Here is a 24,803-nt window from a genome sequence, read left to right on the forward strand (position 1 = left end):
CTCTGAAAATGTCCACGCAGTGTGCAGCAGCAGTCAAAAAAGCAAATAGGATGCTTGGAATTATTGAAAAAAAGGGATAGAAAATAAGACGAAGAATATCTTACCACCTCTATATAAAACTATGGTACGCCCACATCTTGAATACTGTGTACATATGTGGTCTCCTCACCTCAAAAACGATATTTTGACATTAGAAAAGGTTCAGAAAAGAGCAACTAAAATGATGAGGGGTTTGGAATGGGTCCCATATGAGGAGAGGCTAAAAAGACTGGGGTTTTTTTTAGTTTAGAAAAGAGGAGACTGAAGGGGGATATGATAGAGGTCTATAAAATCATGAGTGCTGTGGAGAGGGTGAATAAAGAAAAGTTATTTACTTGTTCCCATAATATAAGAACTAGGAGTATGTCTACACTACAAAGTTAATTCGAATTAATGGACGTTAGTTTGAATTAACTTTGATAGGCGCTACACTAGCGCTCCGCAAGTTCGAACTTAATTCGAACTAGCGGAGCGCTTAGTTCGAACTAGGTAAACCTCATTGTAAGAGGACTAAGCCTAGTTCGAACTTACTAGTAGGCGGCTAGTAAGGGGTGTGTAGCCCCTTAATTAAGGGGTGTGTAGCCCCTTAATTCGAACTAGTGGGAGGCTAGCCCTCCCCAGCTTTCCCTGGTGGCCACTCTGGCCAACACCAGGGAAACTCGTCTGCCCCCCTCCCGGCCCCTGACCCCTTAAAGGGGTACGGGCTGGCTACGGTGCCCGTGCCAGGTGCAAGCCTGCCAGCACCCAGCTAGCAGACCCTGCACCTGGCACGGCTCGAGCCAGTCACTCGATGCCCCCTAGCCCTCCCCCTCTTCCCGGGACCAGGCTGGCAGCTCCCGGGAGCTTGCCCGGGACCGCAAGAGGCGGGCACCCGCCTGGGCTAGTGCGGACATCGTGGATCTCGTCCACGACCTCCGCACCAGGCACAGGAAAATGGACGTCTAGGGCAGGAGAGCTGCCAGCCTGGCCACCCAGGAGCAGGTGTGCATGAAAATCAAGGTGGTCCACTGAGACCCCCGACCCTGAGCCCTGAGCTTACAATGGCCGTACTGGGTCAGACCAAAGGTCCATCTAGCCCAGTAGCCTGTCTGCCGACAGCGGCCAACCCTAGGGACCCTGGAGGGGATGGACCGAAGACAGTAACCAAGCCATTTGTCTCGTGCCATCCCTCTCCAGCCTTCCACAAACTTTGGGCAGGGACACCACTCCTACCCCCTGGCTAATACCACTCCATGAACCCAACCTCCATCACTTGATCTCACTTCTCTGTAAACTCTGTTCTAGTTCTAGCCTTCACAGCCTCCTGCAGCAAGGAGTTCCACAGGTTGACTCTTTGCTTTGTGAAGAACAACTTTCTGTTACTAGTTTGAAGCCTGCTACCCATTCCTTTCCTTTGGTGTCCTCTAGTCCTTCTATTATGGGAACTAATGAAGAACTTTTCTTTATGCACCCTCTACACCCCACTCATGCTTTTATAGACCTCGATCCTATCCCCCGTCAGTCTCCTCTTTTCTAAGATGAAAAGTCCCAGTCTCTTTAGCCTCTCTTCATATGGGACCTGTTCCAAACCTCTGATCATTTTAGTTGCCCTCCCCTCTCCCACCCTCTCTCTTCCCCTCTCCTACCTCCTTTTCCCAGTCTCCCCCAGTTTTGTTCAATAAAGAGAGATTCTATTTTTGACCACATGTTTTCTTTATTTTGTACATCAGGAAGGGGGGGGTAGGGAGGGGTAAGTGGAAGGAGGTGAGGGAGGAATGGGGTACGAGCCCCCGATGGGGAGGACTGGGCTGGCTCTGCGGGCTTCTGGGGGTAGAAGCTCTCCTGCAGCCCCCCAGTTGCCCCCTCTCCCCAGATGGCAGCCTGCGGCAAGTGCAGCCGGTCTGATGGCCGAGTGCTGTGATGTGCCCAGTGTGGGCACTCAGGGCACTCCAAGCCAGGACTGCTTTGCAAGCAGGGAACCCCTGAGAACTGTCTGTCCGGGGTGGGGGTCGGGTCCCTTTAAGCACAGCCCTCGGCTAGCCTGAGGCAGCAGCTCCACGCTCTAAGTCCTCATCTGATGCCCTGCCGGCACTGCTTCCGGCCATCCTTAACCCCGGTTCAGGGTCCACTTAATGTGGACATGCTAGTTCGAATTAGCAAAACGCTAATTCCAACTAGTTTTTTAGTCTGGATGCGTTAGTTCAAATTAGCTTAGTTCGAATTAACTAATTCGAACTAAGTTAATTCGAATTAGCGCTGTAGTGTAGACATACCCTAGAGGACACCAAATGAAATTAATGGGCAGCAGGTTTAAAACTAATAAAAGAAAGTTCTTCTTTACACAGCTCACAGTCAACCTGTGGAACTCCTTGCCAGAGGAGGCTGTGAAGGTTAGGACTATCACAGAGTTTAAAAAAAGCTAGATACATTCATGGAGGTTAGGTCCATAAAAGGCTATTAGCCAGGGGATAAAATGGTGCCCCTGGCCTCTGTTTGTCAAAGGCTGGAGAAGGATGGCAGGAGAAAAATCGCTTGATCATTGTCTTCGGTCCACCCCCTCTGGGGTACCTGGCACTGGCCACAGTTGGCAGACAGGATACTGGGCTAGATGGACCTTTGGTCTGACCCAATATGGCCATTCTTATGTTCTCTGCCTATATACTCTGCCTCTGCATCTGATGACAGATAAATTTGCACTCAGTTCAAACGAGCCTGCTATAGCCAGAAATGTCATACCTGATTCTCTCCCTCCACCTCCTCCCACGAAAGTGGCCAAGTCCTTCGTACCCTTGATCAGAGCAGCTTTCCGGCTTGCCACACTTGGGAAATCTACCTCATATACCACAGTGTGACTCAGAAGACCCACATCCTTGAGGCGGAAATACAGGGAGTCAAAGCCAGCACCGAAAGAGAGAATCTGCAGGAAAAAAAACCAAGAAATGTTATTTAACTCTGACAGAAGCCTGAGTATTTGCAGGGCACAAAGCACCAGAGTATCAAAGGGTATGTCTACACTACAAAGTTAATTTGAAATAACAGCAGTTATTTCAAATTAACTTTAATAGCGTCTACACAGGCAAACTGCTATTTCGAAATAAATTCAAAATAGTGGAGCCCTTATTTCGAATTTGGTAAACCACATTCTACGAGGAGTAACACCAAATTCGAAATAGCTATTTTGAATTAAGTGCTGTGTAGACAATTAATTTGAAATAGGGGGCCTCCAGCCCTTTCCAGGGAGCCCTGGTGGCCACTCTGAGCACAACCAGAAAAACTTACTCTCCTCTCCCCCAGCCCCGGAACTATTAAAGGGGTAGACCAGTGGTCCCCAATGCGGTGCCCGTGGGCACTATGGCGCCCGCCGGGGCATTTATGTGCGCCCGCCGAAACATCTGGGCTGGTCATGCCCCTGGCGCGCGGCACATGCATGGTGCCGGGCCAGGGCTCAGGTCGCATGGGCAGCTCCTGCCCCAGGCGCATGGCACATGTGCAGTGCCAGCCCCGGATGCAGGACGCGTGGGCGGTCCCTACCCCCCGGCGCACAGCACATGCGTGGCCCCACCCCCGGAAGCGTGGCGTGTGAGCAGCCTCACTCCTGGACGCCTGGCACATGGCCCGGCAGCAACAAAAGGTTGGGGACTACTGGGGTAGACCCTGGCCACAGTGCCTGTGCCAGCTCCAAGCCTGCCAGCCCAGAACCAAAAGTGGCTACTGGGGCCCATGACCCAGTTGCCCCAAAACATGGGCCGGCAAGCCACTGGCAGCCAGCCCTCCACCGCTCCCCAAGAGCAGTCTGCCAGCTCCCAGGAGCCTGACAGGGGCTGGAGAAGGCGGGGGCCTTCCTGGTCCAGGGTGGAGATCATGGACCTTATTCAGGTTTGGGGGGGATGCCCCCAACGACCATGATCTCCGCACTAGATGGAGGAATGCGGCCGTCTATGGCAGAATAGCTGCCAGCCTGGCCACCAAAGGCTACATGCGAACCCAGGAACAGGTCAGCATGAAAGTCAAGTTGGTCTGGCAAGACCCCCAACCCTGAGCCCTGAGATTTCCCTTCCCCTTCTTCCCCTTGCTTCCCTCTTCCAGCACCCTCCTCCCAGGTTTTCCCCTCCCCTCTTCCACCCTCTCTCTTCCCCTCTTCCACCTGCTTTTCCCAGTCTCCCCAGAGGTTCATCTCCCCCCCCCCCCAGTTTTGTTCAATAAACCCAGTTTCTATTTTTGAACATACATGTCTTTTATTTGACATCAGGAAGGGAGGCTAGGGAGGGGTAAGTGGAAGAACATGAGAGAGGAATGGGGCACGAGCCCCCGGTGGGGAGGACTGGGGAGGGTCTGAGGGCTCCTCAGGGCAGACGCTCTCCCTCAGGGCCTCCTGGATCCTGACAGCCCCCAGATGGAGCACCCGAATGGCAGCCTGCAGCAAGTGCAGCCAAGCTGATGGCAATGACCCCACGAGACGCACCGGCGTGCCCAGGGGAAGCTCTGGCTCCATGTGGCCGAGTGCTGTGGTGTCCACTCACTGTGGACGCGCTATTTCGAAATAGCAAAACGTTATTTCAAAATAGTGTTTGTGTATAGATGCGTTATTTCGAATTAGCTTTATTTGAATTAACTATTTTGAATTAAGTTAATTCGAAATAGCACTGTAGTGTAGACATACCCTAAGTGCCAACATCCAGGGGCATTAGCCTCGCGTGGCAAAGTCCCATAACAGGAATAGGAACAATGCACACATGACTGTCCCGACATTGACCCATCTGTGCCTTCCTGGGAAGGATGCACAGAGAATATGACACCTGAGATGTCTCTCCAGACCCACAATGGGAGCTCAGCCCTTGCACTCCTCCCACAGAGGATTCACCTGTCTCCTGGGGTGACCTTGAGTCCGCAGCAGAAATTCTCGCACACAGTGATCCACAGCTTGGGCCCGGACATAGTAGCCCCTAGGAAACAAAATCCAACTGTTATACCCAGATTTCCTCTTTCACTCCAAAATACCACACTCCCCTACTGATGGGAACCTCACTCCCTTCTCTCAGAACCCATTCCTTTCCCAAAAGACCTCACTCGCCTCCTCCATTTCACACCTCTGCGATTCCCCTGTGCTGAAGAGGAGCATGCATAGCCCCTTCCCCCTACTCTAGCCCCTGAAGAAGAGCAGGCAGTCTGAAGCTTACTTCCTTTGCTGTCTCCAGCTGGTAACTGCCTCTGCTACTGTCCTTCCCTCCAAAGGCCAGCCCAGGCCTCCTGAGGACAGGAAGGGGCCAAGAGGAGAGTAGAGCTGGTGGCTGAGTGGGTGTGAGGTAAACCTAGAATAATAGAATACTAGAACTGGAAGGGACCTCAAGAGGTCATCAAATCCAGTCCCCTGCCCTCACGGCAGGACCCAGAACTGTCTAGACCAGTGTTTAGAATCATAGAATCATAGAATAATAGGACTGGAAGGGACCTCGAGAGGTCATCGAGTCCAGCCCCCCGCCCTCAAGGCAGGATCAAGCTCCGTCTACACCATCCCTGACAGATGTCTATCTAACCTGTTCTTAAATATCTCCAGAGAGGGAGATTCCACCACCTCCCTTGGCAATTTATTCCAATATTTGACCACCCTGACAGTTAGGAATTTTTTCCTAATGTCCAATCTAAACCTCCCCTGCTGCACTTTAAGCCCATTACTCCTTGTCCTGTCCTCAGAAACCAAGAGGAACAAATTTTCGCCTTCCTCCTTGTGACACCCTTTTAGATATTTGAAAACCGCTATCATGTCCCCCCTTAATCTTCTTTTTTCCAAACTAAACAAGCCCAGTTCATGAAGCCTGGCTTCATAGGTCATGTTCTCTAAACCTTTAATCATTCTTGTCGCTCTTCTCTGTACCCTTTCCAATTTCTCCACATCTTTCTTGAAATGTGGCGCCCAGAACTGGACACAGTACTCCAGCTGAGGCCTAACTAGTGCAGAATAGAGCGGCAGTGAAAGTGTTTCTGAAAGTGTTCCGCAGAATCACTCTCAGAAACACATTAACTGGCCACCCCGGTTTGTTTATTTACTGGCACCGCGGCCACAGAGCCTCGCGGCTCCCATTGGCTCCGTTTCGTCCTTTGCAACCAAGGGAAACCGCGAGAAGCTGCATGCACTGGGCCACTGCTTCCCACGATTCCCCTTGCCTGCAAAAGATGATCCCTGATAGATGTCTATCTAACCTGCTCTTAAATATCTCCAATGATGGAGATTCCACAACCCTCCTATTCAATTTATTACAGTGTTTCACCACCCTGACAGGTAGGACGTTTTTCCTCATGTCCAACCTAAACCTCCCTTGCTGCAGTTTAAGCCCATTGCTTCTTGTCCTATCCAAAGATGACAAGGAGAAAAATTTTTCTCACTCCTCAACACTATTTTAAATACCTGAAAACTGCTATCATGTCCCCTCTCAGTCTTCTCCTTTCCAAACTAAACAAGCCCAATTCTTTCAGTCTTCCCTCCTAGCTCATGTTCTCTAGACCTTTAATCATTCTTGTTGCTCTTCTTTGGACCTTCTCCAATTTCTCCACATCTTTCCTAAAATGCAGTGCACAGAACTGGACACAATACTCCAATTGAGGCCTAATCAGTGCTGAGTACAGCAGAAGAATGACTTCTTGTGTCTTGTTCACAACACTCCTGTTAATGCATCCCAGAACCATGTTTGCTTTTTTTGCAACAGCGTCACACAGTTGCCTCATATTTAGCTTGTGGTCCACTATTACCCCTAGATCCTTTTCTGCAGGACTCCTTCTTAGACAGTCACTTCCCATTCTGTATGGCTGTGTCTACACTGGGCGACTTATTCTGGAAAATCAGCCGCTTTTCCGGAATAAGCTGCGAGCTGTCTACACTGGCCCTTGAATTTCCGGAAAAGCAACGATGCTCTACTGTACAAAATCAGCCGCTACTCCGGAAAAACTATTCTGCTCCCGCTCGGGCATAAGTCCTTATTCCAGAACACTGTTCCGGAAAAGGGCCAGTGTAGACAGCCCAGTAGTCTTTTCCGGAAAAAAGCCCCGATCGCTAAAATGACGATCGGGGCTCTTTTCCGGAAAAGCGCGTCTACATTGGCCACAGACGCTTTTCCGGAAAAAGGGCTTTTCCGGAAAAGCAGCCTGCCAATGTAGACGCTCCTTTTCCGGAAAAACTTAAAACGGAATAGCATTCCGTTTTAAGCAGTTCCGGAAATTCATGCCAGTGTAGACACAGCCTATGTGTGAAATTGATTGTTCCTTCCTAAGTGGAGCACTTTGCATTTGTCCTTTTTAAACTTCATCCTGTTTACCTCAGAGTATTTCTCCAGTTTGCCCAGATCATTTTGAATTATGACCCTATCCTACTTAAGTCTCTTAAGTAAAATGGCCCATTCATCACAACTGGTGTTCTCCTCCCACATCTCCTAGTCTCAGCACCACACATGCCTATTCCCAGCTCCCAGCACAAACCTAGTCAGCTGTGCCTAATGCTGGAAATCAATGGGCCTCTTCTGGCACAGAACTGATCAGGACTCCCTGCCAGCCTCTTTGGTGTCATTTTCCTGACGACTGCTAGACCCTCCCACATAAGCCTGGCCCATTACTACCACACCACAGAAAAGGAGACTGGGGCTAAGTCTACGTTTCAAACATGAAAGCACTGCTGCAGAAGTGCTTTAAAGTGAAAGTACAGCCACAGCACCACATAAAGCACCAAACGTGGGGCGTGGCTCCGAGCACTGGGAGTTTGCCCTGCACTAACCCTTTAAGGGCAAAACCCCAGTCCTGAATGAGGGCTGAGAGGGAAGCCCCAGCTGAAGCAGTTCTGGCTAAGAAGAACCCACTGGGGGATATATAAAGAAGGGCTCCTGGAGAGAGGGGAGAAGTGATGGCTGCTCTGGAGAGAGAGCAGTAGGGACCTGACTGCCAGGGAAGCAGGAGGCTCCCTGGTGGTAGAGCAGGGCTGGGGAAGGCAGGCAGGGCTGGGGAAGTTCTGGCAAGCAAGCTCCCAGGCTGCAGGGCCTGAAGCAGCCATGGTAGGCAGGGGCAGCAGGTCCACATCTCTTTGCCAGTGATGAGTGGCCATTACAAACAGTATCATAGAATCATAGACTAATAGGACTGGAAGGGACCTCGAGAGGTCATCGAGTCCAGCCCCCCGCCCTCAAGGCAGGACCAAGCTCCACCTACACCATCCCTGACAGATGTCTATCTAACCTGTTCTTAAATATCTCCAGAGAGGGAGATTCCACCACCTCCCTTGGCAATTTATTCCAATATTTGACCACCCTGACAGTTAGGAATTTTTTCCTAATGTCCAATCTAAACCTCCCCTGCTGCACTTTAAGCCCATTACTCCTTGTCCTGTCCTCAGAAACCAAGAGGAACAAATTTTCGCCTTCCTCCTTGTGACACCCTTTTAGATATTTGAAAACCGCTATCATGTCCCCCCTTAATCTTCTTTTTTCCAAACTAAACAAGCCCAGTTCATGAAGCCTGGCTTCATAGGTCATGTTCTCTAAACCTTTAATCATTCTTGTCGCTCTTCTCTGTACCCTTTCCAATTTCTCCACATCTTTCTTGAAATGTGGCGCCCAGAACAGGACACAGTACTCCAGCTGAGGCCTAACTAGTGCAGAGTAGAGCGACAGAATGACTTCACGAGTTTTGCTTACAACACACCTGTTGATACAACCTAGAATCATATTTGCTTTTTTTGCAACAGCATCACACTGTTGACTCATATTCAACTTGTGGTCCACTATGACCCCTAGATCCCTTTCCGCCATGCTCCTTCCTAGACAGTCGCTTCCCATCTTGTATGTATGGAACTGATTGTTCCTTCCTAAGTGGAGCATTCCTTCCTAAGTAGTTAGCCCCTGAGGCAGGGGCTAGATGGAGATTGGCAGTGGGTCACTGAGGCAAGGTGAATACAGGGGAACTGGGTGTTCTCTGGGGGGAGAACAAGGTGCCTTGGGGAGGGGAGGACCCTTGGAGTGCAAGCAGGATAAATACCAACCCCCGGAAGGGGGGCTCAGACCCTGGAGTGGGCACTGCCAGAGGGCAGTGTCCTGAAGAGTACGCGGAGGTCCATGAATGACACACATCGGGACTAGAGAGGGCAGCAAGAACACAAGGAAACACCAGCTAGAGCTGGGTTTCCCAGCCTATGGGTTGGGACCCAAATATGGGTCGCCATTACATTTCAAAAGGGTCGCCAGATGTCTTCCCCAGGTGGGTCTTAAGGAGCCATCCACACATATTTTGAATTGCCCTGGGTTAGCAAGTGTTCCTGAATTGTCAAAATGGGTCCCCATCTGGAAAAAGTGGGGAACCACTGAGCTAAAGGGAGGCATCCAGCAAGTCAACAAGCTAATTCCCAGAGCAACCGGCTGGAAGCGCCATGATGGTGAGTCTGCCCTGTGACAGAGTCCATTTACACGGGTGCTTGACAGTATTGTAACTTGCTACGCTCGGTGGGGGGCAGGGGTGGATTCACACCCTGGAGCAAAGAAGTTGCAGCACAGTAAGGGTACGTTTACACAGCAGCATTATTCTGAAATAACAAAGAGCATGTCTACACAGCAAGCTGTCATTGCAAAATAACATGGAGCTCGAGGACTTCTACTCCGACTCCTGTAACCCTCATTTCACGAGGAGTAAGAGAAGTCGGAGGAAGAGTGCTCTTCCTGTGACTTCCTGCTGTGAAGACAGCACCAAAAGCTGAATTAAGCTATTTCGACTTCAGCTACGCAACTGACAGAACTAAAGTTGTGTAGCTTAATTCGACTTTTGCCCTGCAGTGTAGACATGCTCCAGAGTGGCAGGATAGGCATGGCCTGAGAGCACTAACATGCATAGCACACACATCCCCCTAAAAGAGGATTTTAACTCCTTCTCTTTTGGTTTAAGCAGCAGTGTCTGTTCCCTGAAAGATATAAGTGAGTAAATTACTGAATGGGACTCACTCACAAAAAGTTATTGAAGGAATTAGCTGTAAGATGTGATGCTACAGTTTTAGAGAGCAGTGAGTTCTGAAATATTTCTCAACTGGGACAATCCAGTGATACAGTTTTTATGGAAATTACTAGCTTTCTTCCCTAGATCTGTGAAAAAAGTTATGCTATGATGGGGTGTCCATACCACATGAGCCCTGAGCATGGTAGCCTAAGCCAGAAAGGGCCAATTAACCTTACATGCTGCAGGAGAACCAGACACCTATAAGGTCTAAGGCAGATGAAGCCCAGCTGAGAGAAGTAAAAAGGTATAGGAGCTTAAAGCCAGGAAGTGTGAGATGGAGGGGATGGAAGGAATGACTTCTGTAGCAGGGATGTAAAATCCTGTTTAAAATGTTAACTGGTTAAACTATACGGGCGGGGGGGCTGCTCCGGCCCAGCTGGGAGCCAGTAAACCTGTTACCCGTAAGTATCACCCAGTTATGTTACCCATTTGCATCCCTATTCTGCAGTCACTCACTAGAAGGAAAGGGACTTGGCTAGGGTCAAAGAGTAACTCTAGAGACAAGATAAATCTTGGATTCTGATCAGCTGTTTGTCGGCTCTGCGCAGCAGCCATGTAAATTTAAATGAAGCGGCGACGGAGCCATGTAGTGTAGACGTACCCTAAGAGTCCCTGGGCTAAAACAAGGGTAGCAGATAGGCCCAGGCTCCCCTACCAGTCACTGTGAAAATGGCACACAACCTGGAGCTGGAACAGAGGAGTGCCTGGAATGACAGGAAGACAACTAGCCCAGTGGGACTTTTGTTATCTCAGAAATGGAAGATGTACAGTGACTTGGCCAAAGGTCAAGTCACAAAGAAGGAGCATGGAGTCTGAGAGGCCACAGTGCAAGCAACCAATGGAAATGAGTGTGAAATGGTAACAGACTAATTCTAGCCACGAGGAGGCATGCTTGCAGTAAGTAGAACCCCATTACACCATCTGAAAATTTTAAAATCCATCTTTATGGGGAGCCTATATTTCAGGAATGCTGTTGCCAACTGACACTACAATATTCATGCCCTCTTACTGCACAGTAATTTAGAACAATCTCACTGTGCATGTGGATCTTAGCGCACTTAATTACCTCTTAACATTGAGCAAAGCTTTCTATTCAACCCTAACAGTTATTAGTGCATTTCCATTATTAAGAAAAAGAACAAATAAGACTGAAAGCTGTGATTTACTGACGGTACAGCACAATGGGAGCGCTACTCACGAAATAAAACCCATCACTGCAACCCCCTCCCACAAAGTAACAGTAGCCTCTGCCAAAGGATAGCAAGCACCAAATCAAACCAGAACCCGTTCTCACCGATGGATCAGCGGCGCTCGTCTGCATCTGGTGGTAACAAAGTACTGCAGGAAGCCATCCTGGGTGTAGCCAAGAGCAGCGGTGGAGCATTTACTGACAACACTGCTGTCATTAGTGCCCTGGATCTGAACAGGGAACAAGAAGAATGACTGCTCGCTCACATTCACTCTGCTGACGCCAGCCAAGGAGTAGCCACCAGGAAACAGCTTCATCTAAACAGGGCAACTTAGATCCTTTCCTCTTTTAGAAACCAAGCCCTTGGGAGGCCCAGTGAGTTTTCCCACTGCCCAAGTGAAACATGCTGCCTGGCATCACATTATACACGTGGATGCACAATCCCCTCCCACCAGACCAATCACAGAGATTCACCAACAGCATATGTGAGGTCAGGAGACTAGAGCATCAGTGGCCCAACATGCCCTCCAAATCTGTGGCACAAAGAGTTCATGCAACATTATGCCATAGGCATGAGAGAGAGAGAGAGATCCTCTTTTCTTCTGTAAAGATGTGACAACTGCACTGGACAGGGAGTCAGTAATAGTGCTGTGACACTTCTGAACTATTATTAGGGAAGTTCAAAGTCAGTTGACTAGGTATCTGTGTAACTACTGAAAATCTCTGTAGGGATATAATAATGTGAATGAGTAAATGGTTACACACAGCCCACCCGCGTCCCCCGCACATGCTGCTACTATTAGAGGTGGTAGCGTGGAAAGGGGCAGGCGGGGGCCGGTGCTCATGTGTTGCCACAGAGTGTGGGGGAGAGGCAGGTGGCTCCATGGGAGCTGGCATGCGCAGGGAGCCACACACACCCCTCATGTAAACATGTACCTGCTGTACATGAATGTACAAAATAAATGAATGTTAATCTCTGTGGTTACATGGTTACACACTGCAGGCTCTGCAGTATAGAGCTTGCCTTCTCCTGCAGAACCTGAAGCAAAGCCTCCCTGCTCCTGGGGAAGCGGCTTCCCTGCCGTAGCGAAGCCTCCTCCCCAAGAGCAGAGCAGGTAGCCCTTGCCCACCTGGCTTCCAGGGAGCCAGCTGAGCATAACTGACACCATTAATCAGCTTATCGGTTAAATAGTTACACAGATAGGGTATGTCTACACTACAAAGTTAATTCGAACTAACAGCCGTTAGTTCGAATTAACATTCATAGGCGCTACACAGGCAAACCACCAGTTTGAACTTAATTCGAACTAGGTAAACCTCATTCTGCGAGGACTAACGCCTAGTTCGAATTAAGTAGTTCGAATTAAGGGCCGTGTAGTCACTTAATTTGAACTAGTTAGAGGCTAGCCCTCCCCAGCTTTCCCTGGTGGCCACTCTGGGCACAACCAGGGAAACTTGGCTGCCCCCCTCCCGGCCCCGGAGCCCTTAAAGGGGCACGGTCTGGCTACGGTGCCCATGCCAGGTGCAAGCTTGCCAGCACCCAGCCAGCAGACCCTGCATCTGGCACGTCACAAGCCAGCTACCCACTGCCACCCAGCCCTCTGCCTCTTCCCGGGACCAGGCTGGCGGCTCCCAGGAGCCTGCCCAGGGCCGCAAAAGGCGGGCGCCCGCCTCGTCTAGTGCGGAGATTGTGGACCTCATCCAGGTTTGGGGGGAGGCGTCCAACATCCACGACCTCCGCATTAGCCACAGGAAAGTGGCTGTCTAGGGAAGGATAGCTGCCAGCCTGGCCACCCAGGAGCAGGTCTGCATGAAAATCAAGGTGGTCCAGTGAGACCCCCGACCCTGAGCTTATAACATAAGAACATAAGAATAGCCATACTGGGTCAGACCAAAGGTCCATCTAGCCCAGTAGCCTGTCTGCCAACAGCGGCCAACACTAGGTACCCTGGAGGGGATAGACCGAAGACAATGACCAAGCCATTTGTCTCGTGCCATCCATCTCCAGCCTTCCACAAACAGAGGCCAGGGACACCATTTCTACCCCCTGGCTAATACCACTCCATGGACCCAACCTCCATGACTTTATCTAACTTCTCTTTAAACTCTGTTATAGTGCTAGCCTTCACAGACTCCTGTGGCAAGGAGTTCCACAGGTTAACTATTTGCTTTGTGAAGAAGAACTTTCTTTTATTAGTTTGAAGCCTGCTACCCATTCAGCTTCCTTGACCACGGGGTGCTCTTCCAGGAAGGACTGCTTGGCAGAGATGGAGTTCACCTTTCCAGGAGCGGGAAGGCCTTGTTTGGACACAGACTGGCTAACCTTGTGAGGAGGGCTTTAAACTAGGTTCGACGGGGACAGGTGAGCAAAGCCCACAGGTAAGTGCTGAATGTGCGGGACTGGGAGATGGGTTGGAAATGGGGGGGACTACGGCCTATAATGGCAAGGAGAAAGGAGGGTCAGGGCACAAGAGGGAGGCAAGATCAAATCAGTATCTTAGATGCCTATATACAAATGCGAGAAGTATGGGTAATAAGCAGGAAGAACTGGAATTGCTAACAAATAAATACAACTATGATATCATTGGTATTACAGAAACCTGGTAGGATGGGACGCACGATTGGAATGTTGGTATAGAAGGGTACGGCTTGCTCAGGAAGGACAGACAGGGGAAAAAAGGGAGGAGGGGTTGCCTTGTATATTAAAAATGTACACACTTGGGCTATGTCTACACTGGCCCCTAATTCCGGAAAAGGGATGCAAATCAGGTAAGTCAGCACTCGGCCATCAGCCCCTCTTCCCCCCCGCCCGTCCAAATCAGTTTTTCCCTTGCTGCAGCTCGTAATAAAACTGCCTCTGCCTACTTGTTGCTTACAAACGCAGAGTGAGGACAATGTTTTCTTCCATTTATGTTGCTTTATGTTGCATGTGATTTCTATTGTCCGGTGGTAACCATGTGTGCGTGCCTCTGTCTCTTTGGGCACTGCATTACCATTTAGATGGAATGTGGGATTTCGGATGTGATTCACTGAGGGAATACGTGCAGCCCATCACCAATACAACAGCCAGGGTCACTGTAACCTGACCCTGGGAGGGAGGTATGACCAGGCGATGCCTTTGGACAAAGGAGGAGCTGGGGCTGGAGGGACGATGCTGGGTGTGTTGGTGAGTCTAGCTTGGGGCAGGATGGGGGGCCAAGGCCAGGGCCCCTTCTCCCCAAGATGGATGATCCTGGCTGCTCCTGGGTCCTGTTCTGGGAAGACTGTCCTGTGCTGTGTCCCTGTGAACTAACAAACCTTCTGTTCTACTTGGCAGCTGAGAGTCACATCTGATTGTGGATGGGGGTGTAGGGCCCGGTGGCTCCCCACAGTTACACACTAGGTCAGCATTTCTCAAGCATGGCCACGAGGAGGTTTTGTTATGCCACAGACCTCTGTGCAGCAACTGAGGGACAGAACAAAGCAGCCGATCCTCCCTCAAGATCATCAGCAGGCAGCCAATGAGTTCCCCACCTTTCTGGGAGTGACTTCAGCCCTGGTGTGGCGTGCATAGGCATTGGTACTGTGGGCTCAAGCCCTGGACCCAGATCCTGGCACTAAGCTCACCACACACAAACTCCATCAACCCAACCCCCAGGGCTGCAGGGCCCTAGCCACATGGGGTAGGCCCTGGCCTCAGGCTCATCCCCATGAGCATCTGCACATCACTATAGCTCGCATGGCCACTCCAGCATACCCCTCCCTCCCCACATCTCACTATCTCCTGTCTCACTTCACCATCCAGGGTTTTATTTGTCCCCTGGCTTGCCAGGGCTAAGGCTGCTGGGAGGGGGTATGAACAAATATCACGTATACAGCCTGTCCACTCCAAAACCTATCCCTACTTACAAGTCTTTTTAAAAAGCAACAACAGAGCAAAACAGAAAACAGATCTTGTCTGGATATCCGGTTCATTCAGGCCCGTAAAGCACACAGAAAATTGTACACTGTTTTCATCCAATCGGAAACAACCCTACAGGAACTAGCTAACACGTGTTTGTTTGATGGGCTGGACCTTACACTACAGGGATGTGCATAATTCGGGTTGGGACACGTGTGTGTGACGGACTGAGACCTGCAGCAACAGACATGCTTCATGATGACACACGGCAGGACCCAGACATGCACATATGTGGCCAGGTGTATGTGTGTGTGATGGGCTGGAGCCTGCAGGAAGGTGTGTGGAATGGGTAGGATCCAGTCACGTGCGTGTGTGTTTGTGACAGCCTGGTCCCGCAGGCACGTGCATAGCACAGAGGCAGGACCCGGACACGTGAGTGTGGCCAAGTGTGTGTGATGGGCTGGAGCCCACAGGAAGCCACATGGCACAGGGACAGGATATGCATGTACGGCCGTGTGAGTGTAACAGGCTGGTCTTGTTACTGAGCTTGTTATTGAGCTTGTGGTCGTGTGCTGAGCTTGTGTTTGTCTGGATTGTTTGTTTGTTTGGTTGCTTTGTCTGTTTGAAGGAGCTTCTAAAAGGTTTGAAATCTAGAAGCCTCTGTTAATTGGCTGAGCCTCAGACAGGAGGAGGGGCTAACAGAGCTATATAAGCCTGTGACTCAGCGACCAGGGAGAGCGCGACCAGGAACAGCTAACAGGAGAGTTTGGAGAGGGAGTTTAGAGGGCGCTAGTGACTTCTGACCTTCTTTAAAACATAACTCTTAGAATAATCTATACTCCAGAGATTTAAAAAGAATCACAGTTTATACTTAAACTTATTCATTAGAAAAATGGAGACAGAAGCCCAGCAGCAGAGTGGGGGCTATCCTGTTTATTGCATCGGGTGTAACATGTATGATTACCTGCCCTGTGGGCGGGTGGCGTATGTGTGCACCCGTTGCAAGGAGCTTCTGACCCTCAGAGACCGAGTTCGGGCTTTGGAGGCCAGGGTGGCTGAACTGGAGGAGCTAAGGAAGGTAGAGAGCTATGCTGATGAGACTTTCCGGGACACTGTAGTACTGTCCCACCTCCAGTCTGAGAACCCCAGGGATCTTAAGGAGGATGAAAGTCTCAAGGGAACAGAGCATTTAATGGGAGCAGAGGGAAACCATCCTGTAGTTGGGACCCTCCTCCCAGAGGATGTTGCGGTATCCTCTCGCACTGAGGATACCTCTGAGGGGGAGAGAACGCCAGTTAGGAAGAGGCAGGTGTTAGTAGTGGGTGATTCGATCGTTAGAAACATAGATAGCTGGGTTTGTGATGACCGGGAGAACCGTATGGTCACTTGCCTGCCTGGTGCGAAGGTTGCGGATCTCTCGAGGCATCTAGACAGACTTATGTGTAGTGCTGGGGAGGAGCCGGTGGTCGTGGTACATGTAGGTACCAATGACGTTGGGAAGGGTAGGAGAGATGTCCTGGAGGCCAAATTTAGGCTGCTAGGAAAGATACTGAAATCCAGGACCTCTATGGTGGCATTCTCGGAAATGCTTCCAGTTCCACGCTCAGGGCCAGGTAGGCAGGCAGAGCTTCAGAGTCTCAATGCGTGGATGAGACGATGGTGTAGGGAAGAGGGGTTTAGATTTATTAGGAACTGGGGACACTTTTGGGAGAGGGGGAGCCTATACAGGAAGGATGGGTTCCACCTAAACCAGGGTGGAACCAGACTGCTGGCACTAAACATTAAAAAGCCCGTAGAGCAGTTTTTAAACTAAGAGATGGGGGAAAGCCGATTGGTGCGGAGATGCATGTAAATCGGAGAGAGACTTCTCTTAGAGGAGAATCCGTTGATAGAGATTCTCTAAGCTGTAGTCAGAAAGAGAGGAGGGGAGAGGGCAAACCATGGGCCAGAGCTGACAAACAACAGCATACAAAGGAATCCAATGCATCAGGGAAGGGCAGACAAATAACCAGTGGCAAATTTTTAAAGTGCTTGTACACAAATGCTAGGAGTCTGACTAATAAGATGGGTGAACTAGAGTACCTCGTACTAAATGAGGAGATAGATATAATAGGCATCACTGAAACCTGGTGGATTGAAGAAAATCTGTGGGACACAATCATACCGGGATATAAAATATATAGAAAGGATAGAGCAGGCCGGGTGGGTGGCGGAGTGGCACTTTATGTGAAAGATAATGTAGAATCAAATGAAATAAAAATATTAAGTGAATCAACATGTTCCATAGAATCGCTATGGATAGAAATTCCATGCTCCAATAATAAGAAATTAGCAGTAGGGATATATTACCGACCATCTGACCAGGACAGCGATACTGACATAGAAATGCTGAGGGAGATTAGAGAGGCTACCAAAATAAAGAACTCTCTAATAATGGAGGATTTTAATTACCCCCATATTGACTGGATACATGTCACCTCAGGAAGAGAAGCGGAGATAAAATTTCTCAATGGCTTAAATGACTGCTTCTTGCAGCAGCTAGTGCAGGAACCCACAAGGGGAGAGGCAATTCTCAATTTAGTCCTGAGTGGAGTGCAGGATCAGGTCCAGGATATAACCGTTACAGGACCGCTTGGGAATAGTGACCATAATATAATAACATTCAACATTCCTGTGGTGGGAAGAACACCTCAGCAGTCCAGCACCCTGGCATTTAATTTCAAAAAGGGGAATTACGCAAAAATGAGGTTAGTTAAACAGAAATTAAAAGGCACAGTGACTAAAGCCAAATCCCTGAAAACTGCATGGAAACTTTTTAAAGACACCATAATAGAGGCCCAACTTAAATGTATACCCCAAATTAAAAAACATAGCAAGAGACCTAAAAAAGAGTCACCGTGGCTTAACCACCATGTAAAAGAAGCAGTGAGGGACAAAAAGGTATCTTTTAAGAAGTGGAAGTCCAATCCTAGTGAGATAAATAGAAAGGAACATAAACCCTGTCAAATCAAGTGTAAACATGTAATAAGAAAAGCAAAAAAAGATTTTGAGGAACAGCTAACCAAAAACTCAAAAAGAAATAACAAAATGTTTTTTAAGTACATTAGAAGCAGGAAGCCTGCTAAAAAACCTGTGGGTCCCCTAGATGATCGAGCTATAAAAGGAGCAATCAAGGACGATAAAGCCATTGCGGAGAAACTAAATGATTTCTTTGCTTCAGTCTTCACGGCTGAGGACGTTGGGGAGATTCCTGAATCTGCACCGTCCTTTTTGGGTGATGAATCTGAGGAAATGTCCCGGATTGAAGTGTCATTAGAGGAGGTTTTGGAACAAATAGAAAAACTTAATGTTAACAAATCTCCGGGACCGGATGGCATTCATCCAAGGGTTCAAAAAGAACTTAAATGGGAAATTGCTGAGCTATTATCTGTGATTTGTAACCTATCCTTTAAATCGGCTTCTGTACCTAATGACTGGAAGGCAGCCGTGACACCAATATTTAAAAAGGGCTCTAGAGGCGATCCTGGCAATTACAGACCGGTAAGTCTAACTTCAGTACCGGGCAAATTAGTCGAAACAATAGTAAAGAATAAAATTGTGAAGCATGTAGAAGAACATAATTTGTTGGACAAAAGTCAACATGGTTTCTGTAAAGGGAAATCCTGTCTTACTAATCTGTTAGAGTTCTTTGAAGGGGTTAACAAACATGCGGACAAAGGGGATCCAGTAGATATAGTATACTTGGATTTTCAGAAAGCCTTTGACAAGGTCCCTCACCAAAGGCTCTTGTTTAAATTACATGGCCATGGGATAAGAGGGAAGGTCCTTTCTTGGATTGAGAACTGGTTAAAAGACAGGAAACAAAGGGTAGGAATAAATGGTAAATTTTCGGATTGGAGAGGGGTAACTAGTGGTGTACCCCAAGGGTCAGTCCTGGGACCAATCCTTTTCAACTTATTCATAAATGATCTGGAGAAAGGGGTAAGCAGTGAGGTAGTAAAGTTTGCAGATGATACCAAACTGTTTAGGATAGTCAAGACAGAAGCAGACTGTGAGGGACTCCAAGAAGATCTCACCAAACTGAGTTATTGGGCAACAAAATGGCAAATGAAATTTAATGTGGATAAGTGTAAAGTAATGCACATCGGGAAAAATAACTCCAACTATACGTACAGTATGATGGGGGCTAATTTGGCTACGACAAATCAGGAAAGAGATCTTGGCGTTATCGTGGACAGTTCTCTGAAAACTTCCACACAGAGTGCAGCGGCGGTCAAAAAGGCAAATAGGATGCTAGGAATTATTAGGAAAGGCATAGAAAATAAGACCCAGAATATCTTACTGCCCCTGTATAAAACTATGGTACGCCCACATCTTGAATACTGTGTACAAATGTGGTCTCCTCACCTCAAAAAAGATATTTTGGCATTGGAAAGGGTTCAGAAACAGGCAACTAAAATGATTAGGGGTTTGGAACGGGTCCCATATGAGGAGAGATTATAGCGACTGGGACTTTTCAGTTTAGAAAAGAGGCGACTGAGGGGGGATATGATAGAGGTATATAAAATCATGAGTGGTGTGGAGAGGGCTGATAAAGAAAAGTTATTTATTAGTTCCCATAATAGAAGAACTAGAGGACCCCAAATGAAATTAATGGGTAGCAGGTTTAAAACTAATAAAAGAAAGTTCTTCTTCACACAGCGTGTAGTCAACCTGTAGAACTCCTTGCCAGAGGAGGCTGTGAAGGCAAGGACTATAATAGATTTTAAAGAGAAGCTGGATAAATTCATAGAGGTTAGGTCCATAAAAGGCTATTAGCCAGGGGATAAAATGGTGTCCTTGGCCTCTGTTTGTCAGAGGCTGGAGAGGGATGGCAGGAGACAAATCGCTTGATCATTGTCTTCGGTCCACCCTCTCTGGGGCACCTGGTGCTGGCCACTGTCGGTAGACAGGATACTGGGCTAGATGGACCTTTGGTCTGACCCAGTACGGCCGCTCTTATGTTCTTATGTCTTTGTGGGCAGGTGCATGGCAGAGGCACCAGACACATGCGCGTGGCCATGTGTGTGTGTGACGGGCTGGAGCCCACAGGAAGCCACATGGCACAGGGACAGGATATGCATGTACGGGCGTGTGAGTGTAACAGGCTGGTCTTTGTGGGCAGGTGCATGGCACAGGCACCGGACACATGCACGTGGCCATGTGTGTGTGTGACGGGCTGGAGCCCACAGGAAGCCACATGGCACAGGGACAGGATATGCATGTACAGCCGTGTGAGTGTAACAGGCTGGTCTTTGTGGGCAGGTGCATGGCACGGGCACCGAACACGTGAGTGTGGCCAAGTGTGTGTGATGGGCTGGAGCCCACAGGAAGCCACACGGCACAGGGACAGGATATGCATGTACGGCCGTGTGAGTGTAACAGGCTGGTCTTTGTGGGCAGGTGCATGGCACAGGCACCGGACACATGCTCGTGGCCATGTGTGTGTGTGATGGGCTGTAGCCCGCAAACAGACACCTGGCACAGGGGCAGGATCCTAACACGTGCAGGCAGCCATGTGTGCGTGATGGACTGGTCCGATAGGCAGGCATGTGGCACAGAGGCAGGAGCTGGACACACGTGCGCACAGCCCGCAGGACAGGAACAGGACACACACAGCCATCTGTATGTGACAGGCTGGAGCCTGCAGGCAGGTGCATGGCATGTGGCACAGGGGCAGGACCCAGACACGAATGCACGGCCGTGTGTGTGTGATGGGCTGTTTCCACAACAAAGCACGTGGCACAGAGGCAAGACCCAGACACGCCCGCACAGCCATGTGTGTTTCAGGGGTTGGGGCTCACAGGCAGGCGCATGGCACAGAGGCATGTGTGTATGTGACAGGTGGGAGCTCGCAGGAAGGCGAATGGCACAGGGGCTGGAACTGAACACGAGCTCATGGTTATGTGTGTGATTGGCTAGTCCCGCAGCAAGGCACGTGGCACAGGGGCAGGACCCAGACACTTGCATGCAGTCATATGTGTGTGTAACGGGCTGATCCAGCAGGAAGGCATGTGGCACAGGGGCACAAACCGAACATGTGTGCATGGCCATGTGTGTGTGCGATGGGCTGGTCCTGCAGCAAAGCACATGTCACAGGGGCAGGACCCACACACGTGTGCGGCCATATGTGTGTGTGTGATGGGCTGGTCCCATAGGCAGGCACATAGCACAGGGACAGAACCCGGACTCGGACACACATGGCATTGTGGGTGTGTGACGGGCTGGAGCCTGCAGGCAGGTGTGTGGCATGTAGCACAGGGGCAGGACCCAGATATGCCTGTCTGTGTGTATCCCACAGGCAGGCACGTGGCACGGGGCAGGAGCTGGACATGTGCACGGCCATGTGTGCACGTGACAAGCTGGTTCCTCAGGCAGGTGTGTGGCACAGGGGTTAGACTGGGACAAACGTGTGCAGCCATGTGTGTGTGTGACAGGCTCGTCCCACTGGCAGGCGCAAAAGGGGTAAAGTAATAAGTGTAAAGTAATGCACATCGGGAAAAATAACCCCAACTATACGTACAGTATGATGGGGGCTAATTTGGCTATGACAAATCAGGAAAGAGATCTTGGAGTTATTGTGGATAGTTCTCTGAAAACTTCCACACAGTGTGCAGCGGCGGTCAAAAAGGCAAATAGGATGCTAGGAATTATTAAGAAAGGGATAGAAAATAAGACCCAGAATATCTTACTGCCCCTGTATAAAACTATGGTACGCCCACATCTTGAATACTGTGTACAGATGTGGTCTCCTTCCCTCAAAAAAGATATTTTGGCCTTGGAGAGGGTTCAGAAAAGGGCAACTAAAATGAGTAGGGGTTTGGAACGGGTCCCATATGAAGAGAGGTTAAAGCGACTGGGACTTTTCAGTTTAGAAAAGAGGAGACTGAGGGGGGATATGATAGAGGTATATAAAATCATGAGTGGTGTGGAGAGGGCTGTGACGGGGCGACCCCCCCCCCGTTCCCTGGGCGCCGCCGAGCAGGCACTGCTCGGCACCTGCGGGTGGCCGTACCAGGAGTGCGCGGTGTGCACACAAGCCGCGCTGGGGCTGGAAACGCCGGCAGCCCCACCGGCGCGGCCGCGACGCGGCAGGCGGGAAGGGGCCAGGGCGGGAGGAGTTTCCCCGCCCTGATGGACGCAGCAGGCAGCCAACCCAGGGCCAGGTGGGCGGAGCTAGGAACCCCCGGCCAATGACGGGGGAGGCGGAAGCCCGGCGGGAAGTTTAAAAAGGTAACCCCTTCAGCCCAGAAGGGGAGAGAGGGCAGGGGCTAGCGGGAGGTGAAGGGAGGGCTGGGAGAGGGGGAGAGTCGGCAGACCTCCCCGGAGCGCAGACCCGGCCGCCACCCAGGCTACCTAGCCCAGCCCCCGGCGCGGAAGGGCGGGGGCATAACAGGACCGGCAGGCTGTCGGACAAACTGAAGGTGACTGACCCCGGAGGGAGGCGGACGCCGAGGGCGGGAAAGGAAACAGCCCAGGGCGGAGCTCGCACGAGCTGGTGGGCTGATGAGTTACGGCAGGAGCCCCGTCAGCCGGACCGGAGCCAAGCAGTTCCACGTCCTTAGGGCCCTGGGCTGGGGCCTGTGAGTGAGGGTGGGCCCGGGCCCCCTTTCCCCCCCCCCGCAGCCGCGGGGGAATTACATTGGCGCTCGGGCAGCAGCAAGGCGCCCGAGCACGTAGCCGAGAGTCGAAACCCTGCAGCCGAGCGGGGCAACGAGATACCGTGGGGTGCCATGCCGACCCCTGGGACGCCCCCGAGTACTCCGGGGACAGACGGGTACAGGCACCCCGGTACAGGGCAGATAAAGAAAAGTTATTTATTAGTTCCCATAATAGAAGAACTAGAGGACACCGAATGAAATTAATGGGTAGCAGGTTTAAAACTAATAAAAGAAAGTTCTTCTTCACACTGCATGTAGTCAACCTGTGGAACTCCTTGCCAGAGAAGGCCGTGAAGGCTAGCACTATAACAGAGTTTAAAGAGAAGCTAGTTAATTTCATGGAGGTTAGGTCCATAAAAGGTTATTAGCCAGGGGATAGAAATGGTGTCCCTGGCCTCTGTTTGTCAGAGGCTGGAGAGGGATGGCAGGAGACAAATCACTTGATCATTGTCTTTGGTCCACCCCCTCCGGGGCACCTGGTGTTGGCCACTGTCGGCAGACAGGCTACTGGGCTAGATGGACCTTTGGTCTGACCCAGTACGGCCGTTCTTATGTTCTTATGACTAAGGGTTGTGTGAAGCCACCTGTGTGTGAAGGGCAGGACCTGGACACGCGCATGGACATTTGTGTGTGAAAGGCAGGATCCGGACCAGCGCATGTGGTCATGTGTGTGTGATGGGATGGTCCTGCAGGCAGGCGCGTGGCACAGCGACAGGATCCGGACGCACGTAGCACCGTGTGTGTATATGAAGGGCAGGATCCAGACAAATGGAGGGAGGGAGAGGAGAGTGGCTGTGTGCGCGGGGGCGTACATGTGACAGGCAGGATCCGGACACGCACGGGGGGAGGGCTGGTGAGTGCGTGTGAAGGGCAGGATCCAGACACGCACGGAGGGGGAGGGCGGGTGAGAGCATGTGAAGGGCAGGATCCAGACATGCAAAGAGGAGGAAGGCGGGGACAGGACACGAGCGGGGGGGGGGGGGGGGGGGTGCGGGTGACAAACAGGATCCGAACACGTGCGGGGGGGGGTGGGAGTGCAGGTGACGGCTAGGATTCGGACAAGCGCGACGGGCGGTGCGGGTGTCGCGCAGGATTTGGACGCACGGGGGGGTCCACGCGAGGGGGGGTGCGGGTGACGGCCAGGATCCGGACACAGGCGGGGGGGGGGGGGGGAGTGCGGGTGAGAGCATGTGAAGGGCAGGATCCAGACATGCAAAGAGGAGGAAGGCGGGGACAGGACACGAGCGGGGGGGGGGGGGGGGTGCGGGTGACAAACAGGATCCGAACACGTGCGGGGGGGGGTGGGAGTGCAGGTGACGGCTAGGATTCGGACAAGCGCGACGGGCGGTGCGGGTGTCGCGCAGGATTTGGACGCGCGGGGGGGTCCACGCGAGGGGGGGTGCGGGTGACGGCCAGGATCCGGACACAGGCGGGGGGGGGGGGTGCGGGTGACGGCCATGATCCGGACACGCGTGGGGGGGGTGCGGGTGACGCGCAGGACCCGGACACGCGCGGGGGAGGGGTTTGCGGGTGACGGCCATGATCCGGACACGCGTGGGGGGGGGGGGGTGCGGGTGACGCGCAGGACCCGGACACGCGCGACAGGTGACGTCACTGCGGTGTGTTCGGGAGCCGCCCCGGCCGTCCACTCACCGCCCGGTCCCGCGCCGCGCCCCGCCCCCTCCGGCTCCGCCCCATGCTGCGGCCGCGGGGAGCTCCGGCCGGACAGCGGCGCGTGGCCCGCGTGCAGCCACCCGCGTCCGCAGAGAGCGACTTCCGGCGCCCCGCCCCACGCCGGAAGCGGGTAGGGAAGGGGCGGGGCTAACGGGCGGGCGGGGATTGGCCGGGCCCCTCCCAGGGGTGGTCCCGCCCCCCGGCGCCTCCCCAGGATCCTCTGCCTTGGGGGTATTCAGCGAGTACCTGGGTGCAGGGGTGGGGGGTATTCAGCGAGTACCTGGGTGCAGGGGTGGGGGGTATTCAGGGAGTACCTTGGTGCAGG

At 51.4% G+C, this 24,803-nt stretch overlaps 1 protein-coding gene across 4 annotated transcripts in view; it reads right to left on the reverse strand.

Annotated features, from left to right (window-relative positions):
• The window catches only part of LCMT2 (leucine carboxyl methyltransferase 2), a 70,529-nt gene extending 45,939 nt beyond the window's left edge, over window positions 1–24,590 (reverse strand). For all 4 annotated transcript variants that reach the window (XM_075917313.1, XM_075917309.1, XM_075917312.1 and 1 more), the window contains exons 1-4: window positions 24,458–24,590; window positions 11,330–11,454; window positions 4,880–4,961; window positions 2,755–2,935 (exon numbers count right to left, since the gene is read on the reverse strand). In XM_075917313.1, the coding sequence (XP_075773428.1) occupies window positions 2,755–2,935; window positions 4,880–4,961; window positions 11,330–11,454; window positions 24,458–24,502 (433 nt within the window). In that variant the 5' untranslated portion in view covers window positions 24,503–24,590. The remainder of the gene's footprint in view (window positions 1–2,754; window positions 2,936–4,879; window positions 4,962–11,329; window positions 11,455–24,457) is intronic.
• Between the last annotated feature and the right edge of the window lie 213 nt (window positions 24,591–24,803).

Source organism: Pelodiscus sinensis, unplaced genomic scaffold (genome assembly GCF_049634645.1).
Source record: "Pelodiscus sinensis isolate JC-2024 unplaced genomic scaffold, ASM4963464v1 ctg95, whole genome shotgun sequence".
NCBI lineage: Eukaryota > Metazoa > Chordata > Testudines > Trionychidae > Pelodiscus > Pelodiscus sinensis.